The sequence below is a fragment of the Phocoena sinus genome, chromosome 6 (genome assembly GCF_008692025.1).
Source record: "Phocoena sinus isolate mPhoSin1 chromosome 6, mPhoSin1.pri, whole genome shotgun sequence".
Classification (NCBI taxonomy): Eukaryota; Metazoa; Chordata; class Mammalia; order Artiodactyla; family Phocoenidae; genus Phocoena; species Phocoena sinus.
This window is the reverse complement of record NC_045768.1, coordinates 49,673,261-49,698,704: the sequence shown is the minus strand read 5'-3', so window position 1 is coordinate 49,698,704 and position 25,444 is coordinate 49,673,261. Positions and strand designations below refer to the sequence as shown.

The following is a 25,444-nucleotide window of genomic DNA, read 5'->3' as shown; positions in this document are numbered from 1 at the left end:
TCATGCTGATCAGATCTTTGGAAAAATAAGACCTAACATTCATTAAGAGCTAATCTTCTTTAAAACTCTGCAAAGTCGGTATTTAGCATCCTCATTTTACCTGTGAAGAAAGTGAGTCTCAGCATATGTGACTGGCTGAAAGTGACATGATTTGTTAAGTAGTGTGTTTGGGATTTCAACCAGTATCTGGCTGGAGTGATAGCCACAGAGTTTTAACCACTCTGCTTCCACAGACAGGGCCCAATCCAGACAGGCAGGCAGTAGGGCATTCAGGAAATCTGGCAAGAAGATCCTTGCCTGAGTTCAGGGACTGGACTTCAGCCCTGGGAAGGAAGCTGCCAAAAAGAAGGCAGTGTCCTTGTCTTAGACATGCGAGACACTAAGAGCTAAACAAACAGAGATGTAGGCAGCATTATCAGACCTGGGTCACAAGGTTTCAGCCAGAACGATATCAGGGGTAAATATATTGAATTCTACTTCAGATGGTGGTTAATCCTGGGTGAGAGCCATGGGGCTTAGCTGTGAGGATGGGAACTGCTGAGGATGGGCAGCCAGGAGAGCCCTAGTACTCAAGAAGACAAAGGTGTAGATTTCAACAGCAGAGTCAATTAGGTTGAAAAGAATGAAGACTGTTCTCATGTCAGCATTGTGAATGTGCTGCTGGTCTGTTACCAGAACGAATATCACCTCTGAACCATAGTGGAAAAAAAGTAAGAAGACAATATAAATTTCTTTCTGTTGAACAACTAAAGGACTCCCCCCACCCCTGCCGCCATGATGAGAAGAGAAATAATTAACGATTAACATTACACTTTACAAGGCATTTTTATATATATCATTTTCATCAGGTTTCCACAACAACTCTGTAGATATGAAATCATTTCTCACTTGAGCTTTACGTTCTAAAGTCAGCATGAAAAGTGAAAATTGGATACCGTCAAAATTGCCCTTGAAAGTTCCTTAAATTACATAGAGTATAGCATATATGGTTTTCTATATGTTATACCATTTCTATGTACAACACAGCCGATTTTCCTTTTTGTGTTGAAATACATAAAATAAATTTCATTTAGTGGCTATTCGTATGAAAAACCTATTTCATACAAGTATGTATGTATTGCACTGGTTGGAGTGCTTTAGTTGGTTTGTCATTTTCTAACTATACTGAGTGATTTCTCAAATATTGAATGTATATGTAATAGGACTCCACTGTTTATTATTCCCATTTTGCAGGTAAAGAAACTGATGATGCATTTAGCATATGCACGATGAAGTTTTAAGCCAAGGTTATGCTTTGCAACCACTGTTCCATATGGTCACCCCAGCATGATTATCACACCTGAATGCCAGTATATTCATTGGCAAAAAGAATTGCAGGGATACCAAGAAGTCCCTCGTGATTTATGCCCTGGCCATACCACCATAGTGATGGCCTGGGATTCAGTCCCATCACACTGTGGCTTGGCTAATAGAAGTCATTAATACATTGAGCTCGAGCTGTGCAGATATGTGTAGCATTTGAGGATGACCTCAAGACTCAGTTTTTATGTCTGCCTTCACTGGAACAGAAAAGCCTTTTCTGTTGTTTTCTGATGCCTGCATGTGACTAGAAGACACCTTCAGACCCTGAGGCATGTGGAGCCTGTCCATTCTGGCAGGATGGTTTAATTATTGGTTTTGACTGCTGACTTTAAAAAAAAATCTGTTTGGAAGTGTATGGCCATTTTCTGACCCCTTATAAAGACTTTATTATTTCCAATAGCTATCTCATAAATTAGTTCAAATTACCTAAGCAGCAGTATTTGAAAAGGGTCCTTCCCTCCCCTCCTGTCGTCATGTTTCCAACACTGTGGCTAGTAAATTTCCCCCAGACCCTTGGCCCCATGCGTCATAGTCAACAACCCAGTCCACATGTGATTTCTGCCATCCTTTGCCTTTTTCTTGTTTGTGTTTAACATCTCTGAAGCATTGTTTTCTATTCTTACTGGTTAAAAAGTTGGGAAATAGAGTGATGTCTGCAGGAATGGTAGAGTAAGGACTTCAGAAAATCCTCTCCCCATAAACATTTATTCAAGGAAAAGGATTGAGTATCAGTAAGAACAGTGAACTTTGTGGTATTTTAACTTACCCTATCCTATCCTGATCTTTAGGTGCATATGGAAATGCAAGGGACCCAGAATAGTCAAAACAGTCTTGAAAAATAAGAATGAAGTCAGAAGGCTCACACTTCTCAATTTCAAAGTTACTACAAAGCTATAGTAAGCAAGACTGTGTGGTAGTGGCATAAGGATAGACACAGATCAATGGACTAGAACTAAGAGTTCAGAAATAAACCTTTATATCTATGCTCAATTGATTTTCAATGAAAGTGTCCAGACAATTTAATGGGCAAAAATTAACTCAAAATATATCAAAGACCTAAATGTAAGAGCTGAAACTATAAACTCTTAGAGGAAAACATAGGTGTAAACCTTCATGACCTTAAATTAAACAATTAATTCCTAGTTATGATACCAAAAGTACACACAACCAAAGAAAAAATAGAAAATTGGACTTCATCAAAATTAAAAACTTCTGTACTTCAAAGACCATTAAGAAAGCGAAAAGACAACCTACAGAATGGGAAAAAAATATTTGCAAATCATGTGTCTGATAAAATCTAGTATCCAGATTATGTAGAATCTCTTATAACTTAACAATAAAAAGATAAATAACTCAATTTTTTTAAATGAGCAAAGGACTTAGACATTTCTCCAAAGAAGATATATAAATGGCCTATAAGCACATGAAAAGATGTTCTACATCATTAGCCATTAGAAAAATGCAAATCAAAAGCACTATTAGATACCACTTCACATCTACTAGGATGGCTATAATAATTTTTTTAAAGATGGACAGTAACAAGTGTTGGTGAACATGTAGAGAAGTTGAACTCTCATACGCTGTTAGTAGACATGTAAATGGTGTTGCCACTTCAGGAAACAGTTTGGCAGCTCCTCAAAGGGTTAAACGTAGAGTTACCATATGACCTCACAATTTCACTCCTAAGCATATACCTAAGGGAATTGAAACTTACGTCTACATAAAAAGTTGCACAAAAATGTTCATATTGGCATTGTTAATATTAATCAAAAGTAGAAACAACACAAATGTCCAACTGATGAGGGGATAAATAATAGTGATATATCCATAAAATAGAATATTATTCAGCTTCAAAAAAGAATGAAATTTTGATATATGCTACAACATAATAAACCTCAAAAACATTGTGCTAAGTGAAAGAAGTCAGTCACAAAAGGCCACGTATTATATAATTCCATTCATATGGCATTTCCAGTATAGGTAAATCCATATACACAGAAAGTAGATTCGTGGTTTCCAGAGGCTAGGGGGAGGGAAAAATGAGGAATGACTATTAATGGGTATGGAATTTCCTTTGGGGGGGATGAAAAGATTCTGAAAATAGATAGTGGTAATGGTTGCACAACTTTGTGAGTATACTAAAAAACACTGAACTGCATTAAAATGGTGAATTTCATTGTATGTAAATTATGTCCAAGATTAAATTCCAGCTGTCAATCTCATTAGGATGGAATAAATGAAATACTTCATACACAGAGGAAACTTCATTAGCTCACTAAGTGGTGAAATGATTTTTTTCTTTCTTTTTTTCTTTAATTGAAGTATAGTTGATTACAATGTTGTGTTAATTTCTGCTGAACAACAAAATGATTGTTATACATATATACACATTTTAAAATATTCTTTTCCATTATGGTTTATCTCAGGATATTGAATATAGTTCCCTGTGCTATACAGTAGGTCCTTGTTGTTTATCCATTCTATATGTAATAGTTTGTATCAGCTAACCCCAGACTCCCACTCGACCCCTCCCCCTTGACAACCACAAGTCTGTTCTCTATGTCTGTGAATCTGTTTCGGTTTCATAGATACGTTCATTTTTATCATATTTTAGATTCCACATATAAGTGATATCATATGGTATTTGTCTTTATCTGTCTGACTTACTTCACTTAGTATGATAATCTCTAGTTGCATCCATGTTGCTGCAAAGTAGCCATACTGCTTATGGCTGAGTAGTATTCCATTGTATATAAATAACACATTTTCTTTATCCACTCATCTATCAATGGACATTTAGCTTGATTCCATGTCGTGGCTATTGTGAATAGTGCTGCTATGAACATAGGGGTGCATATATCTTTTTGAATTATAGTTTTGTCCATATATATGCCCAGGAGTGGGACTGCTGGATCATATGGTAATTCTATTTTTAGTTTTTTGAGGAAACTTCATACTGTTTTCCATAGTGGCTTCATCAACTTAGATACCCACCAACAATGTAGGAGGGTTCCCTTTTCTCTACACCCTCTCCAGCATTATTTATAGACATTTTTTAAAACGTCTTTATTGGAGTATAATTGCTTTACAATGGTGTGATACTTTCTGCTTTATAAAAAAGTGAATCAGTTATACGTATACATATGTCCCCATATCTCTTCCCTCTTCCATCTCCCTCCCTATCCCACCCCTCTAGGTGGTCACAAAGCACCGAGCTGATCTCCCTGTGCTATGCGGCTGCTTCCCACTAGCTATCTATTTTAGGTTTGGTAGTGTATATATGTCCATGCCACTCTCTCACTTTATCCCAGCTTACGCTTCCCCCTCCCTGTATCCTCAAGTCCATTCTCTAGTAGGTCTGTGTCTTTATTCCCATCTTGCCCTTAGGTTCTTCAGAACTTTTCTTTTTTTTTTTTTTTTTAATTCTATATATGTGTGTTAGCATATGGTGTTTGTTTTTCTCTTTCTGACTTACTTCACTCTATATGACAGACTCTAGGTCCATCCACCTCAATACAAATAACTCAATTTCGTTTATTTTTATGGCTGAGTAATATTCCATTGTATATATGTGCCACATCTTCTTTGTCCATTCATCTGTTGATGGACACTTAGGTAGGTTCCATGTCCTGGCTATTGTAAATAGAGCTGCAATGAACATTTTGGTACCTGACTCTTTTTGAATTATGGTTTTCTCAGGGTATATGTGCAGTAGTGGGTTTGCTGGGTCGTATGGTAGTTCTATTTTTAGTTTTTAAGGAACCTCCATACTGTTCTCCATAGTGGCTGTATCAATTTACATTCCCACCCAAGGAATACTTCCCAAGTGCAAGAGGGTTCCCTTTTCTCCACACCCTCTCCAGCATTTATTGTTTGTAGATTTTTCGATGATGGCCATTCTGACTGGTGTGAGATGATATCTCATTGTAGTTTTGATTTGCATTTCTCTAATGAATAACGATGTTGAGAATTCTTTCATGTGTTTGTTGGCAGTCTGTATGTCTTCTTTGGAGAAACGTCTATTTAGGTATTCTGCCCATTTTTGGATTGGGTTGTTTGTTTTTTTGATATTGAGCTGCATGAGCAGCTTGCAAATTTTGGAGATTAATCCTTTGTCAGTTGCTTCAATTGCAAATACTTTCTCCCATTCGGAGGGTTTTGTTTCATCTTGTTTATGGTTTCCTTTGCTGTGCAAAAGCTTTTAATTTTCATTAGGTCCCATTTGTTTATTTTTGTTTTTATTTCCATTTCTCTAGGAGGTGGGTCAAAAAGGATCTTGCTGTGATTTATGTCATAGAGTGTTCTGCCTATGTTTTCCTCTAAGAGTTTGATAGTGTCTGGCCTTACATTTAGGTCTTTAATCCATTTTAAGTTTATTTTTGTGTATGGTGTTAGGGAGTGTTGTAATTTCATTCTTTTACATGTAGCTGTCCAGTTTTCCCAGCACCACTTATTGAAGAGGCTGTCTTTTCCCCATTGTATATTCTTGCCTCCTTTATCAAAGATAAAGTGGCCATATGTGCATGGGTTTATCTCTGGGCTTTCTATCCTTTTCCATTGATCTATATTTCTGTTTTTGTGTCAGTACAATACTGTCTTGATTACTGTAGCTTTGTAGTATACTCTGAAGTCAGGGAGCCTGATTCCTCCAGCTCTGATTTTCTTTCTCAAGATTGCTTTGGCTATTTGGGGTCTTTTGTGTTTCCATACAAATTGTGAAATTTTTAGCTCTTGTTCCGTGAAAAATGCCAGTGGTAGTTTGATAGGGATTGCATTGAATCTGTTGATTGCTTTGGGTAGTTGAGTCATTTTCACAATGTTGATTCTTCCAATCCAAGAACATGGTATATCTCTCCATCTACTTGTATCATCTTTAATTTCTTTCATCAGTGTCTTATAATTTTCTGCATACAGGTGTTTTGTCTCCTTAGGTAGGTTTATTCCTAGGTATTTTATTCTTTTTGTTGCAATGGTAAATGGGAGTGTTTTCTTAATTTCATTTTCAGATGTTTCATCATTAGTGTATAGGAATGCAAGAGATTTCTGTGCATTAATTTTGTATCCTGCTACTTACCAAATTCACTGATTAGCTCTAGTAGTTTTCTGGTAGCATCTTTAGGATTCTCTATATATAGTATCATGTCATCTGCAAACAGTGACATCTTTACTTCTTCTTTTCCAATCTGGATTCCTTTTATTTCTTTCTCTTCTCTGATTGCTGTGGCTAAAACTTCCAAAACTATGTTGAACAATAGTGGTGAGAGTGGGCAACCTTGTCTTCTTCCTGATCTTAGTGGAAATGGTTTCAGTTTTTCACCATTGAGGACGATGTTGGCTGTGGGTTTGTCATATATGGCCTTCATTATGTTTAGGAAAATTCCCTCTATTCCTACTTTCTGGAGGGTTTTTTATCATAAATGTGTGCTGAATTTTGTCAAAAGCTTTCTCTGCATATATTGAGATGATCATTTGGGTTTTCTCTTTGAATTGTTAATATTGTGTATCACATTGATTGATTTGCATATATTGAAGAATCCTTGCATTCCTAGAATAAACCCCACTTGATCATGGTGTATGGTCCTTTATATGTGCTGTTGGATTATGTTTGCTAGTATTTTGTTGAGGATTTTTGCATCTATGTTCATCAATGATATTGGCCTGTAATTTTCTTTCTTTGTGACATCTTTGTCTGGTTTTGGTATCAGGGTGATGGTGGCCTCGTAGAATGAGTTTGGGAGTGTTCCTCCCTCTGCTATATTTTGGAAGAGTTTGAGAAGGATAGGTGTTAGCTCTTCTCTAAATGCTTGATAGAATTCGCCTGTGAAGCCATCTGGTCCTGGGCTTTTGATTGTTGGAAGATTTTTAATCACAGTTTAAATTTCAGTGCTTGTGATTGGTCTGTTCATATTTTCTATTTCTTCCTGGTTTGGTCTCGGAAGGTTTTGCATTTCTAAGAATTTGTCCATTTCTTCCAGGTTGTCCATTTTATTGGCATAGAGTTGCTTGTAGTAATCTCTCATGATCCTTTGTACTTCTACAGTGTCAGTTGTTACTTCTCCTTTTTCATTTCTAATTCTGTTGATTTGAGTCTTCTCCCTTTCTTTATTGATGAGTCTGGCTAGTGGTTTATCAATTTTATCTTCTCAAAGAACCAGCTTTTAGTTTTATTGATTTTTGCTGTCGTTTCCTTCATTTCATTTTCATTTATTTCTGATCTGATCTTTATGATTTTTTTCCTTCTGCTAACTTTGGGGGTTTTTGTTCTTCTTTCTCTAATTGCTTTAGGTGTAAGGTTAGGTTGTTTATTTGAGATGTTTCTTGTTTCTTAAGGTAGGATTGTATTGCTATAAACTTCCCTCTTAGAACTCCTTTTGCTGCATCCCATAGGTTTTGGGTCATCGTGTTTTCATGGTCATTTGTTTCTAGTTATTTTTTTATTTCCTCTTTGACTTCTTCAGTGACCTCTTGGTTATTAAGTAGTGTATTGTTTAGCCTCCAGATTTTTTCCTGTAATTGATATCTAGTCTCATAGCATTGTGGTTGGAAAAGACACTTGATACAATTTCAATTTTCTTAAATTTACCAAGGCTTGATTTGTGACCCAAGATTTGATCTATCCTGGAGACTGTTCCATAAGCAGTTGAGAAGTATGTGTATTCTGTTTTTAGGCTGGAATGTCCTATAAATATCAATTAAGTCCATCTTGTTTAAAATGTCATTTAAAGCTTGTGTTTCCTTATTTATTTTCATTTGGATGATGTGTCCATTGGTGAAAGTGGGGTGTTAAAGTCCCCTACTGTGATTGTGTTACTGTCAATTTCCTCTTTTATGGCTGTTAGTATTTGCCTTATGTATTGAGATGCTCCTATGTTGGGTGCATAAATATTTACAATTGTTATATCTCCTTCTTGGATTGATCCCTTGATCATTATGTAATGTCCTTCTTTGTCTCTTGTAATAAATAGTCTTTGTTTTAAAGTCTATTTTGTCTGATATGAGAATTGCTACTCCAGCTTTCTTTTGATTTCCATTTGCATGGAATATCTTTTTCCATCTCCTCACTTTCAGTCTGTATGTGGCCCTAGGTCTGAAGTGGGTCTCTTGTAGACAGTGTATATATGGGTGTTGTTTTTGTATCCATTCTGCCAGTCTATGTCTTTTGGTTGGAGCATTTAATCCATTTACCTTTAAGGTAATTATCGATATGTATGTTCCTATTACCATTTTCTTAATTGTTTGAGTTTGTTATTGTAGGTCTTTTCTTTCTCTTGTGTTTCCTGCCTAGAGAAGTTCCTTTAGCATTTCTTGTAAAGCTGGTTTGGTGGTGTTAAATTCTCTTAGCTTTTGCTTGTCTGTAAAGGTTTTAATTTCTCCATCAAATCTGAATGAGATCCTTGCTGGGTAGAGTAATCTTGGTTGTAGATTTTTCTCCTTCATCCCTTTAAATATGTCCTTCTACTCCCTTATGGCTTACAGAGTTTCTGCTGAAAGATCAGCTGTTAACCTTATGGGGATTCCCTTGTGTGTTATTTTTCCCTTGCTGCTTTTAATATGTTTTCTTTGCACTTAATTTTTGATAGTTTGATTACTATGTGTCTTGACATGTTTCTCCTTGGATTTATCCTGTATGGGACTCTCTGTGCTTCCTGGACTTGATTAACTATTTCCTTTCCCATATTAGGGAAGTTTTCAACTATAATCTCTTGAAATATTTTCTCAGTCCCTTTCTTTTTCTCTCCTTCTTCTGGGACCCCTATAATTTGAATGTTCGTGCATTTAATGTTGTCCCAGAGGTCTCTGAGACTGTCCTCAATTATTTTCATTCTTTTTTCTTTATTCTGCTTTGCAGTAGTTATTTCCACTATTTTATCTTCCAGGTCACTTATCCGTTCTTCTTCCTCAGTTATTCTGCGATTGATTCCTTCTAGAGAATTTTAAATTTCATTTATTGTGTTGTTCATCCCTGTTTGTTTGCTCTTTAGTTCTTCTAGTTCCTTGTTAAATGTTTCTTGTATTTTCTCCATTCTATTTCTAAGATTTTGGATCGTTTTTACCACCTTTATTCTGAATTCTTTTTCAGGTAGACTGCCTATTTCTTCTTCATTTTTTAGGTCTGTTGGGTTTTTACCTTTCTCCTTCATCTGCTGTGTGTTTCTCTCTCTTCCCATTTTGCTTAACTTACTGTGTTTGGGGTCTCCTTTTCCCAGGCTGCAGGTTTGTAGTTCCCATTGTTTTTGGTGTCTGTGCCCAGTGGCTAAGGTTGGTTCAGTAGGTTTTGGAGGCTTCCTAGTGGAGGCGACTGGTGCCTGTGTTCTGGTGGATAAGGCTGGATCTTGTCTTTCTGGTGGGCAGGTCCATGTCTGGTGGTGTGTTTTGGGGTGTCTGTGGCCTTATTATGATTTTAGGCAGCCTCTGTGCTAATGGATGTGGTTGTGTTGCTGTCTTGCTAGTTGTTTGGCATGGGGTATCCAGCACTGTAGATTGCTGGCCGTTGAGTGGAGCTGGGTCTTGGCGTTAAGATGGAGATCTCTGGGAGATTTTTGCCATTTGATATTACGTGAAGCTGGGAGGTCTCTTGTGGACCAGTGTCCTGAACTTGGCTCTCCCACCTCAGTGGCACAGCCCTGATGCCTGGCTGGGGCACCAAGAGCCTTTCATCCACATGGCTCAGAATAAAAGGGAGAAAAAAAAGAAAGAAAGAAGAAGATAATATAAAATAAATAAAATTAAGTAAAATAAAATAAAGTTAGTAAAATAAAAAATAATTTTAAAAACCTTTTTAAGTAATAAAAAAAAAAAGAAAGAAAGAAGAGAGCAACCAAACCAAAAAACAAATCCACCAATGATAACAAGTGCTAAAAACTATACACAAAAAAAGGACAGACATAACCCTAGGACAAATGGTAAAAGCAAAGCTATACATACAAAATCACACACAGAAGCATACACATACACACTCACAAAAAGAGAAGAAGGGGAAAATATATATATACATTCTTGCTCCCAAAGTCCACCTCCTCAATTTGGGATGATTCATTGTGTATTCAGGTATTCCACAGATACAGGGTACATCAAGTTGATTGTGGAGCTTTAATCCAGTGCTCCTGAGGCTGCTGGGAGAGATTTCCCTTTCTCTTCTTTGTTCACACAGCTTTGGGGGTTCAGCTTTGGATTTGGACTCATCTCTGCGTGTAGGTCGCCTGAGGGCGTCTGTTCTTCGTCCAGACAGGACTGGGTTAAAGGAGTCGCTGATTCGGGGGCTCTGGCTCACTCAGGCTGTGGGGAGGGAGGGACATGGAGTGCGGGGCGGGCCTGCGGCGGCAGAGGCCGGCGTGACATTGCACCAGCCTGAGGCGCGCTGTGCGTTCTCCCTGGGAAGTTGTCCCTGGATCCCGGGAACCTGGCAGTGGCGGGCTACACAGGCTCCCAGGAGGGTAGGTGTGGATAGTGACCTGTGCTCGCACACAGGCTTCTTGGTGGCGGCAGCAGCAGCCTTAGCGTCTCATGCCCGTCTCTGGGGTCCGCGCCGTTAGCCGCGGCTCGCGCCCGTCTCTGGAGCTCCTTTAAGCAGCGCTCTGAATCCCCTCTCCCTCGCGCACCAGGAAACAATAAAGCAAGAAAAAGTCTCTTGCCTGTTCAGCAGGTCCAGACTCTTCCCTGGACTCCCTCCCGGCTAGCTGTGGCGCACTAGCCCCCTTCAGGCTGTGTTCACGCCGCCAACCCCAGTCATCTCCCTGCGCTCCCACCGAAGCCCAAGCCTCAGCTCCCAGCCCCGCCCGCCCCGGCGGGTGAGCAGACAAGCCTATCGGGCTGGTGAGTGCCGGTCGGCACCGATCCTCTGTGCGGGAATCTCTCCACTTTGCGCTCCTCACCCCTGTTGCTGCGCTCTCCTCGGCGGCGCCGAAGGTTCCCTCCCGCTACCCGCAGTCTCCGCCCGCAAAGGGGCTTCTGGTGTGTGGAAACCTTTCCTCCTTCACAGCTCCCTCCCACTGGTGCAGGTCCCGTCCCTATTCTTTTGCCTCTGTTTTTTCTTTTTTCTTTTGCCCTACCCAGGTACGTGGGGAGTTTCCTGTCTTTTGGGAGGTCTGAGGTCTTCTGCGTGTTCAGCAGGTGTTCTGTAGGAGCTGTTCCACATGTAGATGTATTTCTGATATATCTGTGGGGAGGAAGGTGATCTCCACGTCTTACTCTTCCGCCATCTTGAAGGTCCTCTCTATTTGTAGACTGTCTGATCGGTGTCAGGTGGTACCTCATTGTTGTGTTGATTTGCGTTTCTCTAATAATTAGTGATGTTGAATAACTTTTCATGTGCCTACTGGCCATCTGTATGTTTCTTTGGAGAAATGTCCTTTTAGGTCTTCTGCCCATTTTTTGATTGGGTTGTTTGGGTTTTTTTGTTGTTATTGAGTTGTATGAGTTGTTTGTATATTTTGGAAATTAAGTCCTTGTCAGTCACATTGTTTGCAAATATTTTCTCCCATTCTGTATGTTGTCTTTTCATTTTGTTTATGGTTTCCTTTGCTGTGCAAAAGCTTGTAAGTTTGATTAGGTCCCATTTGTTTATTGAAATGATTATTTTTAATAAAGTAAGAGAAATAAACAGCTCACCAAAAACATTATCATTTTTTTCTAGAATAGCAATTTTATTAGTGGCAGTCCAGGGAAAGTCACCATCCCTGATATCAGTATCTTCCTCATTCTTTCTTAATTTTCTAAAAGCTCTTCAAAATGTGCCACATTCCTTTTAGTTCAATTTGGCTCTAATATGACCACAAGATGTAATCTGACCACAAGCAAGGATAAGAAATAGTTCCAGCTTAGGTGCCAGTTCAGATTAATTGGTAGTGATTACATGGAACACTGTATTTAGAAGGATTCTGAGGCTATATCCAGGCTGAGCAAAAAAAAACTGTAGTGATTAATTAAGAAAATCTGTTTTGAGATTGGCAGTTGTAGTGGAGGTGGGTAGCTCTTGAGCTAGTTATTTGATCTAGGAAAATGCATTATTCAGCTGAGTGGATGCAAAATCACTTGGGTGGATAAATCTTTGGATGGACTGTAATGCAGCTAATAGGCATATCCACACAGCATGACCTAAGAGCGATTTTGAAGTCTGTAATTTGCATGCAGAATCTCAATAATTTGAAACAGCCAATATTTATGGCCAAGATGTCAAAATCACTCAATAAATAGCATTAATTTTCATACTGTATAACATCATGGTATTTAAAATAATACATTTTATATACTGTGTGTTCTCAAAGGCTTTTAACATAAGAGCATTAGCATATGCTTATAATAAAATCTGATATAATAAAAGATTATGTCAAGAAAGATTGTTTTATGGCATTCACTGAAAAATCAAGATAATCACCAGTAGATGTACTCATTGAGCCTACTATAACACACATTTACTTAAGTTTGAGTTCTACCTCTATGTAAAACTATTTCCTCCCTCCTTTGCATGCTATCAGTACTTACATGCCTGACCTTTCTTTGATAGATAAGAAGTGTCCTGAGAATGAGTCCTATTTCTCTGTCAGATGTGTAAATCAGTGGTTCTCAAATTGTGACCCACAGACCAGCAGCATTGGCATTACCTGGAACTTTTCAGAAATGCGGTCTGTTAGATGTGAAGCATCACCCCAGACCTACTGGATCGGAAACTCTAGGAGTGGGCCCAGCAATCCGGGTTTGAACAAGCCCTCCAGGTGACTCTGGGCTCAAGTTTGAGAGCCCCTGCTGTGAGTTGTTCCCTTCTAGAATGGGGAAAGGAAGGAGGGAAAGAAATTGGGCAAGTGCCCCAGGGAGAAGTGGGCCTCGTACAGCAACCAAGTTGGCATGCAATGTAAACATCCGTAGGACACAGCACAGACTTTCTTTGTTTCTTTCCTCTTTTATATCCCATGTACCAACCCTCTACTTCCTCAGAAAAGGTTTGAAGTGCTCTCAGGATCTCCATCAATTCCCATCTCCACCCCACCCCACTACTAGTCTGCTTAGAGTCCCTTCTTTTGGGATAGTAGCAGGGTGGGACAAGGAGGATGGTGCTGATTCATTCCCTCACGTCATAATGAAGCAACATTATGTTTCAAAAAAGGGTTGGCATCAAGAACCCCAGCTTAGGGGCTTCCCTGGTGGCGCAGTGGTTGAGAGTCCGCCTGCCCATGCAGGGGACACGGGTTCGTGCCCCGGTCCAGGAGGATCCCACACGCCGCGGAGCAGCTGGGCCGGTGAGCCGTGGCCGCTGAGCCTGTGCATCTGGAGCCTGTGCTCCTCCACGGGAGAGGCCACAGCAGTGAGAGGCCCGCGTACCGCAAAAAAAAAAAAAAAAGAACCCCAGCTTAGTTAGTGCTTCAAAACCCAACAAACCCCACATCTAGTAAATATATGTGAAGCACTTAAAGCAGCACCTGGTTCATAATGGGTGTTCGCTGTACCTAGGCGGTAATGGTGTTGCTGGTAATTACTGCAAGGGCCAGGTTTATCCACAGAGGGTGCCTGGGTTGGCATCTAGAAGCAGTTGTATTTGCACCCAGTGGGTAGTTGCTATGTTGAGAAGACTGCCAGCTGGAGATAGATCTTGATCTTGAAAGCTTCCACAGGCAAGTGAGGCTCCTTGAAGACAACGCCCTAACTGTTCCTTAACTGTGAGGGTGGTCATCAGCTGAGCTGCCACTGGCCTATCTACACTTGCCACAGGATGGGGCTGGGATGAGCATTTGGGGCAGCAAGTGTGGGAAGAGGGGCTGAAGAACATCAAGCAAAGAGGCCTTTTAGGGCCTTTCCAGTAAGAATTTAGTGTTGGGAAGCCCCAAATGCAAGGGGTAGGGTGGGTGGTCACATGACAGAAGGCTGCCTATTAGATGCTGGCCACGAACGTGGGAACCTCTGAGCAAGCAAGAGGGTGCAGGTCAGAAAGACAGAGGGTCCGCAAGACCCACAGGCAGATCAGATCAGTGTTAAGGAAGCCAATGACCAGAGTTAGACTTGGAAGGCTCAAGTGAGAATTCTCGGTTCCAACCCCTTTTTTTGGTCATAGAAATGCTGTTTTACAGCCTGCTGTAGCCAGCAGAGCACCCCTTGTCCATATTAGGAGGATGAGGGGAGAGGGGGCAGGAGGAGGGAGGGGGAGTGAAAGAGGGAAAGGAAAGGAGGAGGGAGTGGAGAGGGATGGGAGAAAAGGGAAGGGGAGGACAGAAGGGAAGGGGAGAAAGGAGGGAGCGAGGAAGGGGACAAGGGAGGAGAGGAAAATAATGCTTGCTGGCCCCAGTGTGTCTACTGATTTCCAAGCCCTGTCCTACATGTTTTGCATGTACTTTCTCACTTAGTTATCAGAACTATGAGATTCGGTCATGGAAGAGTCTAGAGGAAGAGAGTCTTATGCTTAATGAACTTGCAATGAACGTTTTCTGCCTAGGCTCTAAGATCTAAGGTAACCAAATCAATTTAATCTACAACAATGAGGCAAGTCAAATGCAGATTGAGTCATTAGGGATGAGGGGAGCTATGGAAAGGGAAGGGATCCACCAAGGCTTTCTGACTCCAGTAGAGGAATGCTGCTCCTCCAGATTCTGAAGCCCCTTAGCCTGGGTTCTCAAACTCATAGGCCTATGGGGACCAGGAAGATGAATGCAATGTGCTAAATGGGCCTGTTATAAGGTGATAATAGGCAACAGATACTTAGCTTCAATGTCAGAAGGTTATAGGGCGTAGTGGGGATTATGGCAAAATGGAGCCCGCATACCACCTCTGAAGAGGCAGCACTACTCAGCTCTGGATTGTTATTGTCATGTGTCATGTGCAAGTAGCCTCAGTGTTACTGGACCTTCTAATTTTTCACCAGAAGCAGAGACCCCATGTTCAGGCAACATTCAGTGGCCCCACAAAATGCATCTGCAGGCAGTATCTGCCCTCAGATTTACTGGACCACAGTTGTGTATTTTCCTGAGTTGTGAGCAGAAGATTGACCTCTTCTCTGTGTCCCTTTCTCCTTCCAGGCCATTACATTTACGTGGACACCTCCTTTGCCAAGCAGGGGGAGAAAGCCGTGCTGCTGAGTTCTGATGTACAGACTGAGGAATGGAGCTGCCTCCGACTGGTCTACCAGATAACCACATCTTCGGGGTCTCCATCAGAGCCCAGCCGGCTGAACCTCTATGTGAGATTTGATGATGAAAGCTTTGATCGCTTGCTTTGGTCAGCCAAGGAACCTTCGGACAGCTGGCTCATAGCCAGCTTGGACTTGCAAAACAGTTCCAAGAAATTCAAGGTAGGTAGAGTTTATGTGCAGGGCTTCTTATTTGGCATTATGCTATTCTAAGATCTTATGAAAACTTCTGCCATTGAAGTTAGTTATCTCCTGTGTTAGGATGTGACATCTTATGGGAGCTGCATCATAGAAAAATATCAGTAGTGTAAATTAGTATTTTGTTGATTCCTTAAAAGAGCTTCTTCCCAGATTTGTTTTGTGTGTATTTAAGTGGGATTTCTGTAAGACTCTAAAAGGGGCTCAAACCAACCTCTTCAATGGGAATTTATTTTCCAGTGGGCTTTAGGGAGCATTCTCATTTCTTATAATTTTTTTTTCTTATAATTTTGTTTCATCCTCCTAAGTTATGTGTGGTATGTGTTTATGTTGTCTTCCTGATGGTTTGCTATAAATTTTGAACAAGACATTAACTGTAATAAAAAAAAAGAAAATACATTGAAAGAGGAAAGATACTTAAAGGACATGTTCTGATTCCTTTTTAGAGATGGAAATTGTTCCATCAGAAGTAATGGGAAAATAAGGTAGAGAAAGTAAGATAAAGTTGGATGTGTATTGGAGCAGGGAAGGAAGATGTAATCTGAACTCGGCCATGAAGTGTGATATTTAGTGAGAACATGTCATGGGGGACAAAGCGGAGCCTTCAAGAAAATGTTCTCCATTCCTACTCCCCTTTTCAATTCCCTATCCCATATCTCTTCTTCTTCAACAAGCTTTGAAATACGGTATTCTACATTCTCTGTCTACTTGTAGTCCCTCCCATCAGGCAGCAGGGTGGATTAAGGGACGGAGCATTGAAGGTCTGAGCTCCCTATTTCACAGCGTCCTCTAGACAGTGTATCACACCTTAAATCTACCAGCATAGCTGCAAAATATTGGACTAAAATCACATAAGGAGAAGCAAATATTTTCAGAAGCAGGACCTACTGTGAACAGTGCTTGAAATCAGCCACATAAGTTGTTATGCTTCTCTCTGTTCTTTATGTCAAATTTTCAAATTTTCAGTAATATAGAAACTACAAGATGAGTTTTGAGCGTCTTCCACCTCATACAGAAATTCCCCACCACTAGTCAAATGGCACTTCCTACCTCCTCCTGCAAGGGATTTTTTTTTTCCCCCGCTGAGGCCTCTGCCTTCAGTTCCTGGCTAGTCTCAGAATGGATTTCCCCAGGGACACAAGCTCTCCTGTCCATCTGCAGCCAACTGGTGCCAAGACAAGCACCGGAGAAGGTGGTGACTGTGCTTATGATGGAAGACGGCTGACTCTGAGCTCTTATTGGACACCTTGATCACCTCAAAGTTCTGAGAATATGTGTATGAGCTTGTGTACACACATGCTCACACACACACACGCACACACACACACACACACACACATGCCTTCTTTCAGTAAAATCCATCATGAGATTGGTATCCTATAGCAATGAGCCGAGACAAACAATCTCGTTTTGCCTTGAATCGCTGAACAGCTCCTGACAAGTAGCTGAAATACTGATAAAGGACACGTGGTGTTTTGAAGTCTAACTCCCTTCTCCCGCATGTGTTGTACAGATTTTAATAGAAGGTGTGCTAGGACATGGAAATACAGCCAGCATTGCACTCTTTGAAATCAAGATAACAACTGGCTACTGTATCGGTAAGTGGGTTTCCTTTTCATTGCATCAGAACATGCATCTTTTTCTAAAATCTCCTGTTGCCAGAGGGAATTGAATCAATCTGAAAGGCAGGGCATTTTATAAACGACACCATGCAGTGCATTTTGAATTTTGCATCACTTGCGTGTTGTATGATGTTTCTCTGTCTTTAGCAGAGGAAGGCTCATTAGAGTTTGCCTCGATTGACTGGGTTGATGAAAGAAAAGTAGATGCAGCGACTGTAACCTGAGTTGCTGCCTTAAGCTCAACATATTCTAATAAACGTGACATCCAGTTTGCTGTATATTCAGCTTTTTGTAGCTTTTGCCAGAAAGCAGGCATCCTGTTACCTCTTTATTACCTCTTTCCTCACCTTCCTCCATTTCTCTCTTACACACCATTGCTCTGTCTTTATACTCACAGTTGTCACTTAGATTCCACTTGAGCAGGGTTGGTAGGTGCCTCTTCTGTGCCAGCTTCTGAGAGGGCATCAAAAGCAGACATACTCTATGTCCTGAGGTCACTCACCTTCCATTCGCCTCCTACTGAAGCTGTTTCCGTATATGACAAATTCTGCTGGAGAAGGACAAGCTGTGCTGTGGAGGTGTCGGGAGGAGGGGAGAAAATTGGACAGGACTGAATCCAGCAGATGCATTTGAGCCGTAGTTTCAAGAAGGAGTAGAATTTAGTCAGGTAGAGGAGCAGGGTAGGAAGGAAAGCACTCTTTCTGGGCAGACCCCATAGTGCGTGGACAGCACCGAGTGTGTCCAGGCAAAGGCGAGAGGCTGGGTAGCGTTTGAGGTGAGAAGCAGCACTGTTAAGGGAGTCTGTTAAGGAAGAGTCTGGAGCCCAGCTGTGGAGCTTGGGTTCCGGGATTATGTGGTTGGGAGGCGTTAGAAGTCAGTCATCAGGGGAGGGGCCTGCAGCTGCGTTTTCAGATGATGACTGGCCGCCGCATGGAAAATGAGTTGGAAACAAAGAAAATAGGTCAGAGATAGAAAAACCCTTAGGAAGTGATTGTGACCTTACAGAGGGGACATACGAGGGTCTAAAATTGGGGTTGGCAGTGGAATGGGATAAAGGTGGTAGATCTGAGGGATTTTTCAGCACTGACCGTACATGGAGGCTGAATGGCTGTGGAAAGGAAAGAGGCAAGAGAGTAAAGGGCAGTTCTGAAAGAAAACCGACCTAGATTGCGACCATTTTCTGAGTTAAGACTGTATCTTCCTTGGAGCTCCTTAGTGGCGGCTGCGGGGATCTTAACACCCTACAGACTTGAGTCGGACATACCTAGTGGAGCGCCACCTGCTGTCTTAGTCAATGCACTGCTCCCCTCAGCCTCTGTTTCATTACAGGCAAAATGGGGATAAAATATTTCCCTCGTAGGATTGTTGTGGGGACTAATAAGATCAGGGATGTGAAGGTTATTGTCACAGTGCTTGGCACTCAAAAATGTTAATTGCCTTTCTCCAAATCACTTGATGGCTTCTAGTTTGTTTAAAACACAAAAGGAGCGCTGATATTTCTTCTTGTTGAACTGTATGATCGTACTCTCACCTTACCTTTCTTTCTGTGCACTCTTTTTGCTCCCCTTGTTTCCTCATCTGTAAAATGAGGTTAATAATAGTACATACCTAGTAGGGTTGTTTTGAGGATTAGATAATTTAATTTGTATAAAGTGCTCAGAATACTGCCTGGCACATCGAGGAATATTTTGCTTTTCCTTTACTCTGCGGCAGCCTTTGGCACCGACTCTTGGGCATGGGTTAGCGGATGCTGTAGTGGAAAAGTTGAAAATGAAAATCTTAAAAATGTTCAGTGCTTGTTAATACAAAAGCACAGTGATAACTGTATCAGTCAGGACCCTGGCAGGAAAGTGGAAACAGAGTACATTCAACCTGAGTAATTTGAGGAAAACTCACTAAATGGACTCCAAAGGTGTGGGTGGGTGAAGGAAACCAGTCAAAGCTAGTGCAGTAATCCAGGACTAGTCAGAGTGATGACTCATGAGCCATCAATATCTTTAGGTCTGAAGGGGCAAGGGAGAAGGGGTTACCAGAACCTGGAGACAGTAGCTGTACGGTCCCTCAATAGAGAGACACAGCCAACACATGGCAACCTGGCAGAGAGGGAGCTGGAGGAATAAACACCCCCAACCTTGCTCTCCTCCTACCTTCCATTGGTTGAATCCAATGAGATGCCAGAAGGCAGGGAAGTCCATACAAGGCCATACACGTCAACCTCTGGAGAATGGAGCCCCGTGGAAGAAAGGTGGGTGGGACTGGAGGGGCCAATAAGAGATGACCAACACAATCACACTTCATATTTTTTTTTTTTTTTTTTTTTTTTTTTTTTTTTTTTTTTTTATGCGTTACGCGGGCCTCTCACTGTTGTGGCCTCTCCCGTTGCGGAGGACAGGCTCCGGACGCGCAGGCTCAGCGGCCATTGCTCACGGGCCCAGCCGCTCCGCGGCATGTGGGATCCTCCCAGACCGGGGCACGAACCCGTGTCCCCTGCATCGGCAGGCGGACTCTCAACCACTGCGCCACCAGGGAAGCCCACACTTCATATTTTTAATTGATAATTATGGGGGTCAATGAAAGAACTGGCTTGTGAGTTTCTTGTTCCCCGTAAAGGAGTCTGTTGACTGGGAACAATTTATCTGTGCAAACATGTCAGTGCTATTGAAAAGGGGAAAGAGAGTCTCTTTGTCTTCTCTTTTATCTCCACTCCGGAGCTGCAGAAGGACCCAGTGCCTAAGATATTCCTGTCCCAACTACGCTGACCAGGTTCTTGTTTATAAGCAAAGCAGATGATTTTAGCATCTAGGAAACATGCCCCTTAGCCCTTAGCTTAGCACCTTGTCTACTATCAAGAGAGAAGGGGATGGGGGAATGGGCTACCAGAAAGGTGGTGGATAAACATTCTGGAGCTAAAAGCATAGCTCTAAATAGTGCTTTGACACAGAGTTGGCTGACAGACCAAGCACTAACCATGTGTCTGGCACTGTGCTGGCAGCTGTCCACACTTACCACAGCCCTGTGCAGGGGGAGTGTCCCCCTATTTCTCCTAGGAACAAATAGAGGCTAGGAGAGGTCACACAGCAAGCCACATGGCAAGTAGGCAGAAGGGCCACAATCCAAAGAAGCAATGATGAATTATAATCTCTGTTCATTACAGGATCTCTCTTCTTGACCGACATTGTCCAGGGGTCCTGGTACGAAGATCCCAGTGGTCAAAGGGAGTGAGAAACATATCTGAGTATCTAATAGCAAACTGCAGTAAGCCTAGGTGTACCCAGGCATAACTACATCTACATGAAGTCTGTTTTTATTATTCTCTTGCCAGAATGTGACTTTGAAGAAAATCATCTCTGTGGCTTTGTGAACCGCTGGAACCCCAACGTGAACTGGTTTGTTGGAGGAGGAAATATGCGGAACTCCCACTCCATTCTTCCGCAGGACCACACCTTCAGGAGTGAACTGGGTGAGCTGGGGACAAATGGAGTCCTTGTCCCAGGATAACTGTTTCTGCCATCTCTCTCTACATTGACCTGACTGTGGCTTGTCGACAGAGAAGGAGACAGAGAGAGGAGGGTGAGTAGGGACCGAGAGACCTGGTGGAAGAGAAGAGTAAGCCGTGAGAGAGAGGCAAACTGCAGACACGAGCTCTGTAACTAAGGAGAAGGCCACCCAGATAACAGCTTTTCTTCCCCTGTGACCTGGTCTTGCTATTTTCTTTTTCTTTTTTTTTTTAACATCTTTATTGGAGTGTAATTGCTTTACAATGGTGTGTTAGTTTCTGCTTTACAACAAAATGAATCAGTTATACATATACATATGTTCCCATATCTCTTCCCTCTTGCGTCTCCCTCCCTCCCACCCTCCCTATCCCACCCCTCCAGGGGGTCACAAAGCACCGAGGTCTTGCTATTTTCACATTTCCATATTATGCTTGACTTTCTTCTGTTTGCTGTTCAACATTTCTTATTTCTAAAGACAAGGCTGGAATAACCCTAGGTTACTTTTCACTAAAAATACATGGAGTGATGGGAATAAGTTTTTAAGAACTTCCCTGGTGGCAGGGAGGGGAGCCAATAGTACTGATGGTCAGTCCTGAATGCGGTGAGCAATAGGGCCCCCTAGTGGCCAAGCGGGCTGGTTCTCTGCAGGGAAAATAGAGAGGAGAGGTCATCAGTGAGCAGTGGGCTGGAGGAGAAAGTCCCCACAGAGACAGGGGAAGGGCTTGCGTCCTTGTGAGTTATGGCAGCTCTCACCGGGACCTTGGTAGGCTTCATAAAAGCCTAGGTCTCCCTGCAGTTGCAAAACATTCCAGTCATCAACTGTAAGTTCTTGTTGACCAGCGAGAAGATTCTGGTGACTGGCTTTCCATCAAGGACAGACTAGGAATGCTGGTTCTGCTGCAAAGGGTAACATTTTCCCTTTCATTCCTTTGCCATGCAGATATTGAGGTGATCTGCTCAGTCACAATAAATCGCTGATGATGACAGTGTGTCCCCTTCAGCTGCCTGAAGACATGGCAACTTTTTATGGTTCTTTACTTCATTCCTCATTCACTGTAGTTTCTCTTCATGTGAATATTTTTAACCACGTCTCCAACTTTTTTTAAGTGTCCATCCTATGGCTTTGGACAGTCTTCATTCTGTCCTTATTGTTATCTTTGCTCCTGTTCTGTCTCCTTTATATCCAGAGTCTCAGATTCAGTTTCCCAAAGGGGCCAGGCAGATGGTATAAAGAGAGTGACATATAGGCTGGGTGAGGACGGTGGCAAACTAGAGAGCATGGACCACGTACAAAGAGTACTCAACTTCAATTAGTTGCCACCATGTGAGAATGCAAGCCCAGGGAACCAGGTCTTTCAGTTTTGCAAGATAATCAGCAAGGCATGGGTTTTATGTGAAATTTCCCCAATTTTTAACTTGGTGAATATTCTCTTAAAAAACACCACAAGGCCAACCAAACACATCTTCAGGTCAGACCCAGTTAGCCAACTTCTACTTTGCAACCTTTTATGTAAGTTCCTTTTCTTTTTTAACATGCCCAGGCTTCTTAGAACAACATATTTATAAGTAACCATATATAAGAAAGGTTGGAGTTCTCTTGTCTCCTGTGGTTTACCTGTTTAAGACAAAGCCAACTTTTTTTTTGCGGTACTCGGGCCTCTCACCGTTGCGGCCCCTCCCGCTGCGGAGCACAGGTTCCGGACGCGCAGGCTCAGTGGCCATGGCTCACAGGCCCAGCCGCTCTGCGGCATGTGGGATCTTCCCAGACCGGGGCACAAACCCGTGTCCCCTGCATCGGCAGGCGGACTCTCAACCACTGCGCCACCAGGGAAGCCCTGGATCTAGCATTTGCATTCATTCAACACTGTATTAGGTATGATTGGAAAAATGACAATTAAAATGACAGGTCCTCTATGGCCCCTGCCTGGTTTCAAGGAACATACATTTGAGAAAGAGGAAAAGATTTCTACCACAAATGGATGTAAGACAAAGTAGTATGTGTCGAGTGCTTCCAAAAAAAAAAGAAAGGTGCTTGGTATTCAGCGACAAGAGGGATCACTTACTGTTTGGATGTTCTAGAAGACATGATGCAAGAAGTCAAGTGTATTTGAAGGATGGGCATGATTTGGACAGGCAGAGACAAGAGAGGCAGGAACCATGATGCCTCTGGCAAGGGGTAGCAGCTGAGAGAGAGAGATGAGTGAGAAAACAGTATGGGGGCAGTTCTAAAAGGCTTTGAATGCCAGGAAAGAGATTTTAACTTTATTCCATTGATGATGGGAGGCCATTGGAGGTCTTTGAGAAGAGAGAGTTGCAATCACAGCAGTGTGTTAGTTTGATTAACCAGATGGTGATTATCTCAGTAGATACAGGACTGAAAGGTAGAACAAGAGAACGAAAAATGCCCCAGAAACCATTTCTTTAGATACATCTATGGTCACTTACATAAGGAATTGAAATTAGAAAAAGACCAAAAATGTATTCACTTCCTTCTTTTAAAAGTAAGGTTTAGCACTCTTGGAGATGACAAAAGATTTGGGTTTCCATATGTGTATCCATATTTTGGTCCTAAAGACACACAGCCCATCACTACTTGTGGCCATTGTAGGAACCACACGTCTAATGAGTGTTATGTGTAGAGTGAATGATAAGCTGTTATGACAGATTAATCCATGAATCTGAATGAGTATTTTAAATGACAGTTGGGTTAACTCAAAACAATAAAATGTTACTACCTCTTGAAACCTTTGTTTAAATGAATAAAAAAACTAACAGTGTCTTGGGGTTTCGAAAAGAAATGCCAGATGACATTTTCTTAATTTATGGAAGTTGGCTGATTTTGAGATTGTTTTTCTGCCATTTTTAAAAATTCTAGTGCAAGGAATAGAGAGAATCTTGAAAGACTAATGCATTAAAATTGCAATAATCCTTGGTGTCATTATCACAGATGTACAAGCTTCAGTGTTAGATAACTGTTCCCAAATTACTTAAAAATTAGTTCCAAAGTCAGATCCTCTGGGTAACCAATATCATGACCTAATAATTACTTGTTCAGTGCATAATTTTTCATTCTCAATGATGGCAAGGGCCAGGTGGCTTGGAGAACATATATTTCTTGGGAGAGACAGCAGACCTGTGGACTCGTGTCAAATCATCCACTTGACTATGTTACCTGAGTATCATCTATTCTTTGAAGAATGCATCACCACTAGTTCTTCCTCACTCTCATTTGTGAGCACAGAACATTCTGACCATATTTGCATCAACAAGAGATAGAGAAGGAGGACTAGGCTAGAGGTCAGAAGGCTTGTGCTCCAGACCCAGTTAGTTATCAGAGCCCTGTATTACTTTGGGTGATCAGTGGACATTTGGTCCTGTCTAGAGCATCCAGTAAGACATTTGGCCCATGCCATAAGGTCCTTGAAATTTGGTCCTCTCCAAAACATCCATAAGCATATTTGGTCCATGCCAAATGGTTTTGGACAGGACCAAATATCAAGGACCTTTGGCATCTACCAAATGTCATATGGACCAGATATCTTATGGATATCTTATGGACTTGAGGATATGGGGAAGGGGAAGGGGAAGCTGTGAAAAAGCGAGAGAGTGGCATGGACATATATACACTACCAAACGTAAAATAGATAGTTAGTGGGAAGCAACCGCACAGCACAGGGGGATCAGCTCAGTGCTTTGTGACCACCTAGAGGGGTGGGATAGGGAGGGTGGGAGGGAGGGAGACGCAAGAGGGAAGAGATATGGGAACATATGTATATGTATAGCTGATTCACTTTGTTATAAAGCAGAAACTAACACACCATTGTAAAGCAATTATACTCCAATAAAGATGTTAAAAAGAAAATTACTGAAAATATGGAAGACTGACAATGACTGAGAAACAATATTATTAGACTATGTAACAAAAATAGCCAAAGCAATCTTGAAAAAGAAAAATGGAGTTGGAGGAATCAGGCTCCCTGACTTCAAACTATACCACAAAGCTACAGTAATCAAGACAGTATGGTGCTGCCCCAAAAACAGAAATATAGATCAGTGGTACAAGATAGAATGCCCAGAGATAAACCCATGCACTATGGGCACCTAATTTATGACAAAGGAGGCGAGAACATACAATGGAGAAAAGACAGCCTCTTCAATAAGTGGTGCTGGGAAAACTGGACAGCTACATGTAAAAGAATGAAATTAGAAAACCACCTAACACCATACACAAAAATAAACTCCAAGTAGGTTAAAGACTTAAATGTAAGACCATACACTATAAAACTCTTATAGGAGGAAAACATAAACCATAACAAGATCTTTGACATAAACCACAGCAAGATCCTTTTTGACCCACCTCCTAGCGTAATGGAAGTAAAAACAAAAATAAACAAATGGGACCTAATGAAACTTAAAAGCTTTTGCACAGCAAAGGAAACCATAAACAAGACAAAAAGACAACTCTCAGAATGGGAGAAAATATTTGCAAATGAAACAACAGACAAAGGATTAATCTCCAAAATATACAAACAGTTCATGGGGCTGAATATCAAAAAAACAAACAATCCAGTTAAAAAATGGGCGGAAGACCTAAATAGACATTTCACCAAGGAAGACATACAGATGGCCAAGAGGCATATGAAAGATGCTCAATG

General features: G+C 41.5%; 1 protein-coding gene across 4 annotated transcripts in view; it reads left to right on the top strand.

The window, feature by feature from the left end:
- The window catches only part of MAMDC2 (MAM domain containing 2), a 166,269-nt gene that overhangs the window by 61,871 nt on the left and 78,954 nt on the right, over positions 1 to 25,444 (top strand). For all 4 annotated transcript variants that reach the window (XR_004350384.1, XR_004350383.1, XM_032634940.1 and 1 more), the window contains exons 3-5: positions 15,363 to 15,634; positions 17,184 to 17,268; positions 20,615 to 20,752. Coding sequence is in view for 2 of the 4 variants with exons in the window: in XM_032634940.1 (XP_032490831.1) it covers positions 15,363 to 15,634; positions 17,184 to 17,268; positions 20,615 to 20,752 (495 nt within the window). In the remaining 2 variants the exon portion in view is untranslated. The remainder of the gene's footprint in view (positions 1 to 15,362; positions 15,635 to 17,183; positions 17,269 to 20,614; positions 20,753 to 25,444) is intronic.